At 36.5% G+C, this 6,000-nt stretch overlaps 1 protein-coding gene across 2 annotated transcripts in view; it reads right to left on the bottom strand.

The window, feature by feature from the left end:
- The window catches only part of INTS10 (integrator complex subunit 10), a 1,128,594-nt gene that overhangs the window by 765,681 nt on the left and 356,913 nt on the right, over window positions 1-6,000 (bottom strand). For both annotated transcript variants that reach the window (XM_044059448.1, XM_044059449.1), the window contains exon 7: window positions 3,923-4,094. In XM_044059448.1, coding sequence (XP_043915383.1) covers window positions 3,923-4,094 — 172 coding nt within the window. The remainder of the gene's footprint in view (window positions 1-3,922; window positions 4,095-6,000) is intronic.

Genomic DNA, 6,000 nt, shown 5'->3' with positions numbered 1-6,000 from the left:
TGTGATACAAACATACTAATACTGCCTTACTCATTAATTACCTGTGATACAAACATACTAATACTACCTTACTCATTAATTACCTGTGACACAAACATACTAATACTGCCTTACTCACTAATTACCTGTGATACAAACATACTAATACTGCCTTACTCACTAATTACCTGTGATACAAACATACTAATACTGCCTTACTCATTAATTACTTGTGAACCCTAGCAAACACTCTCTGCATCCAAACTAATCACTCATAAAATAAGTTTTTTTTATATTCCAGTTACCTATGGATAATCATTGTTCTTTTAACATTATCAAACGTCTGTCTCCCTTCTGCCAAACTGCACTGATCCATATGTACCAGCTTTGGTAGAATTTTTGCCATTCTTTTCATTAATATAGACTTTGTAACCTGTAATTTTGATTTAAAATCAAAATTAGTCTACATGAGGCAAGGTCTGTAGAATATTTGCCCTCCTTTGGTAATAGTACCACCACTGGCTTCTTTCACAGTGCAGATGTCCCTCGCCAAAAAAAAAACATTAACAGTGACTTCAACTGCCTGCTTCGACCCAAATTCCAGTTTTTCATGAGAAATCCTTCCACTTCTGGAGATCTTCCTTTTGCTCGTTCGTTCAATTACATTTTTTACTTGTCCTTTATCTATTGTGACTGTTAACTGTTGAACTTACACTTCACCAAGCATTAGAATATCTAAAGTTTCCAAAAAAGCTTCCAAATATGTGTCTTCCAGATTTCCACACTTTTCTGCTCTATACAAAACTTCATTAAAAATCTTATCTCTTCAAGATGCCTGGTTAACTTTCTTGTCATAGTGTCCCTAAATTTTGCCACAGCTCTTTCCACTTTCTGTTGCCCAAGTCTTTGTACTAAACATTTCTGTGTTCTAAGAATAAAAAAAAAGTTTAACTGCAATTTTGCTAAACTCATGCATACTGTTCAAATGCTTGGCACTTTGCGATTCCTCCTCCTCAATCTGTAAGCCTCTCTTACCTCTGCAACAGTTTTTGTTTCGCTAATCCTTGTAAGCAGTTGTCACATTTCTAATACATCTTTTTCTTCCTTAATTCCAGTATACTTTTAAAATCCATCTTCATTTCACTCCAGACACTAGCAAGTTCCTCTGTAACAATTTCTATATGCCCTAAGGTCTCAAATTTTAATTATCCATTCCACAGATTCTATTATTTTAGTAAATTTATGGGGAAATGCCAATCCCTTTTATTTTAGTTATTGCATCTTTACTGTAACTCATATGCATGCATGGTTTGATATCGTTACTGAATGGGTCTCAATACTTTCAACCAAATACAAGTGATCCTCTGAAGCAAAATTTCTATCAAGCTTTGCTCAATTATTACATCTTGTAGAAAAATGAAAAATAAGAAAAGTCCCACTGAAATGCAGCTTTTGAAATAAAATCTTCCATACACTACTTAAAAATAGTTATATAGTTTTTCTTCTAGGGCCTTCCAACACATCTTTACCGCTAGAAACTAAAATGTAGTCAGTACCTAGAAATAAAACATGCTGCTAGAAACTGATTATTTCTCCCATTGTTACTGTAAAGTCTACAACTGCAGTTTTAGAGGAAATACAGATGCGAGTCAAGATAAGGCTCTTTTCCTGTCACTGCCACAAATCTTCCATTATTATCAGTTTTTCCTATTCTACCACAACTGGAGCAACTCTGCTTGTCAATATAACAACACTCTTTTCCTTTGTTTCTGATATTTTGACAAATATCTGTACTGGAATTCTCTTTTTTTTATCAAAGTTGCATGTTCATTTCTTTCCAAATGTGCATAATGCAACATAACAATTTGTACCAGACAATTTGTTTCAGTATTCTGTTTTTTTTTTTTTTGTTCCTTATTGACTGAAATAAGCTTGGACTGTGGTGGTGGTGCTGCAGTAGCGTTGTCGCCTCACAGTTAGATGTTGCCCGTTCGATTCTCAGTTAGAGCGTCTTCTGTGTGTCGACATGCATGAATGGGCGTTCCTTCGTTGAAGGTTGTACGTTAGGCCCAGCAAGCCAGCACGTAAAAATCTACTGCCAATCATTAGCGGACCGGAGTTCCGCTGTGGCGAACCCTAACCAGGAAAAGCCAAAAGACACAAATTGACTGAAATAAGCTTGTGCCTATTTTGTCTACTATAAAGAGAAGAGTAATTTTCCCCAAAAACCTTGGCATCACCAATGTTCAGCACCTGTCCTTTTGATCATAGTTTTGACAGAAGCGTATTCATCTGCTGGCATTTCTGCATTTTAACCAATATGGGTCTCTGCTTCTTTCTGGAGGTTAAATTAGGAACATTAATATGATGTGCCATCACAGTTAACAAATCCTCCTGTGGAACACCAGTCCATTTACTTATTTGTGCCTTTATAAAGCTAATGCAGTCCAGACCACTCTCTCCAACCTCTCTGGTACTGCAGAAAAGCACAGTTTTTCCCACTGTGCTCTACCTTCTAGGTCTACCATTTTCTGAAATATTTTTTCATTTGATGCCTCAATCTGTCATTCTTTCCTTCATTTCTATTTGCGATTTTATCAAACTTATCAGGATATCAGACTGATTATTTAAAACTTATCTTCCAACATGTATAGTCTTCCACAGTCCCACCTATTTTAAACAAATCTTGAGTGCATCTGGTCTAGTTTTTCTTCTAGTTTACTGAAACCATTTCCTGCAGTGAAGCTGCACACAGGTCTGCTTCTTGATAATCAGCTTTGAAGTTCTCAGCCAGAACTTTTTCTTCTCTTTTTCAAACAGACCTTCCCCCAAACTTCTTTGCTGATGCTGAATGATGCTGTAACACAAAGTATCTGCTACCAAAAAAGCTAAATCTATCCCAAATGCACAGCTTTTATCAGTTTTTTTTAACACTTTCTCAGGTTTCACACTGGGAGAGCTCTAGTTAGTGTGCTTCTCAGCCAGCCACCATCTTAAGAATCTACAAGCCACATTTTTTGTCAAATTCTATGGTAAAGATATGACTAAATAAAGGTAACAATAGTGTATAGGATATAGAGAATCTGCAAAGTATACATGGCCTGGCAAAAATAAAAGTGAGTTTTCGATAGTGCATGCATATAATATAACCAAATAAGCAAAGGAAGTTTGTATGACCCATGTCACCATCACTCTTTAGCATCAGACGTTTGGTTCAATAAAAAGACACAAGTTTTCTAAGCTTTTCCGTCAGCTCTCCAGGGACACAGAAATAAAAACTTGCGGCATACTCCACACCTTCAGATCCTTGAATATGGTTATGTATTTTCTCAGTATACTTAAACATTGTGTAAAATGTCGTACGACTGCTTGTAAAATACACTTCATGACATTCAATAACATACTGCCAAATAGCCATAAATACACCTGATAAAGGGAATATCACAAGGATCTTGGCAGAAGTTTACTAATTTACCGCAGTCTATAATTTAGGAATGTGGTCATATTTAACTGCTAACCAAACTGCAATGCAAAAGCATGCAGCAAACCTGTAAGCTAAAAAACAGAAAACTAGAGATGCATTAGCAAAACGTACAGCATTACTTTTTGTTGACAAGAAAAGAAGTTTATATTGATTATGTCTAACTCCTTCAGAAACAGAACCAATCAATTAGAAAACAAAGCAGACAGTAATATAAAAGGTAAGGAATACTATTACAATCAAGAAAATGGTGCTTCCTGCAGCAAATGTAAAAGATCTTGAAATAAAGGTAGCAAAATTCAAGTCCGTGATATTCTATAAGACACCACAACATCACTGTGAACCAAGGTCAGCAAACTAAAATTCCAGGAAACTCTGTCTAGTAATGTTCACACATTTGACAGAATGACAGTTGCTCACCCTACATCTTTCATACGGTTGTAAATTACAGAACATGCTAACCTTGCTCCTTTATCAGGCTGCCAGTCACATCTGATTCCCACAATTGATAACATCTCAAAAAGCCTCTCCCAAGGGTCTACAATTTGGGATGACTTCTCTGTTAGACCATCTATAATGTATTTTTGAGAGCTTCGTTTGCAGGGGGACTTGAGGTCAGATGCATCCTGGGTGCCTAGAATTACAAAATCCAGTTACAAATTACATCACTAAAAAGATACTTTAAAATAGGAAAACATTATTTCTTGCTGTTGCTTTATTTTGTAGTTAATTTTTGGAAATGATAAACCAACTATTTAATGCAGAGTAAATTCAAGATTTACATGTTTATTTTTAAAAGGAAAACAGCTTGAGGAAGACAATTAACTTTTCCCTTGTGGAATAGGTCAGAGCTGAAAAGGGTATGAGTAGGATTACCACACTTAACCAGATTAGCAAATAAATTAAAAATAAATAAAACTGACTGGGACACAACTGAACAGGATCTCTTGGTTTGTGCATGCAGTTTTGCTTAAGCTAACATGCTTTTTATGCACAGTACCAAATGAAGCCTGACAAACACACCAAACCTTAGACATACTCTCTACTGCACTGAGGTGCTGTGTAAGGTAGTAAAAACCTCTGTTAGGTCTTTCTATGGCCTGTAAAAAAAGTTGATTGTAAGAAGCATAGGATAACACAAGGACAATACATTACATACCAATGGGATTAATGTACGGTATAACATTTTTCTCACTGAAGTACTTCAGAGACAAGGATAGTCAAGCAGCAGAAACAGCCCAAGGAAAGCCATACTTAATGAAATACTTATTTAAGGCAAGTAGACTAACCCAAATACAAAATGGAACGCAATTCAGCAAGGCAACAGAAGTAAATGTAAAAATTTCCACATTAACATGTATGCTTTGGTTATATATGAATGATGCAAAACTGCAGTACAATAAGCCCTTGCCTAGATGACACTCAGTTGCTAAACATGGACAGAAATATAACATTATGGAAGAGTGCAATAATATGTGAACCGCTGCTCTACACAAGTAACTTTTTTTGTATAAACGGGAGTACCACTTACTAAGACAGAAAACAGCATGAGGCGATTCAGTCACACCTCTCAACTGTCCAGATTTTTGTCTTATATTTTGGTCTGTTCCTCATAACAGCTGTAGTTTTCTGGCAAGTCGTTTCAGACTCCATATCATCAGAAAAAGCATGTCAGCACAAAATATACTATTTAAACAACTTTCTATGTTTAAAATGGCATTACTTAAAATCTGTCCCACCATTATTTTTATCTTTGTCCAGATTTCTTGAATAGAGAGGTTGATATTTATTCAGCATTTCAACCTTAAGGGGTAAAATTGACTCCTGCTGTGAATGGCAAAACTGTTTACCATCTTAGAGACAGCCAGGATGTGAAACTGCATATATACCTACAAAAATGTTGACTACGGAAAATAAACTTTTATTTTTATAAAAGACCACAGCAAGAAGCTAGGATTACATAAGTAATATCAAGCACAACAAAGGCAGTGATTTTGACTATCCCTGTGAGTAATGCTGTACCTCAGTATATGGACTAATTCACTTACCTTTGCCAAGTGAAGCAGAAGTGAACAAAAGCAAAGCAGGCTGAAAGTGCAGTTTTCTGAGTAAACCTACAATAACAGTAGATGCTTGAATGCTCACTGCTGCAGTAGCCTTAGCTATATGGGTTATATCCTGCCAAAGACATAACAGCTGGCTAGCTTCCAAAACTCCAGGGCACCTTCCACTAGCTCTGTCAGGCGGCTCGAACTGAGCTGCTTAAGAAACACAGGTGTGACTGGCAAGCCCATCAGAGCTTTCGTGCCAACTAAGAGAAGGAGGCTCAGACCTAAAAGCAGGGATATATATACACATGCCCTTGCATAACCTAAAAACAAAAGGGATGAAGGGTTGGGATGGCTAAAGTAGCAGTGACAATTTGAAGATAATACTGTTCTGGAAAGTTTACTTTCACAACTGTACTATGTTCATCATAGTAATCACTGTGCAGTAGCCTCAGCTATATGGGTAGATTACCCTAGCTTACAACATTTGGG

The sequence above is a fragment of the Protopterus annectens genome, chromosome 17.part0, assembly GCF_019279795.1.
Source record: "Protopterus annectens isolate FY-2018-M chromosome 17.part0, PAN1.0, whole genome shotgun sequence".
NCBI lineage: Eukaryota > Metazoa > Chordata > Ceratodontiformes > Protopteridae > Protopterus > Protopterus annectens.
Note: the sequence above shows the minus strand (reverse complement) of the source record. Positions and strands in the feature narration are given on the sequence as shown.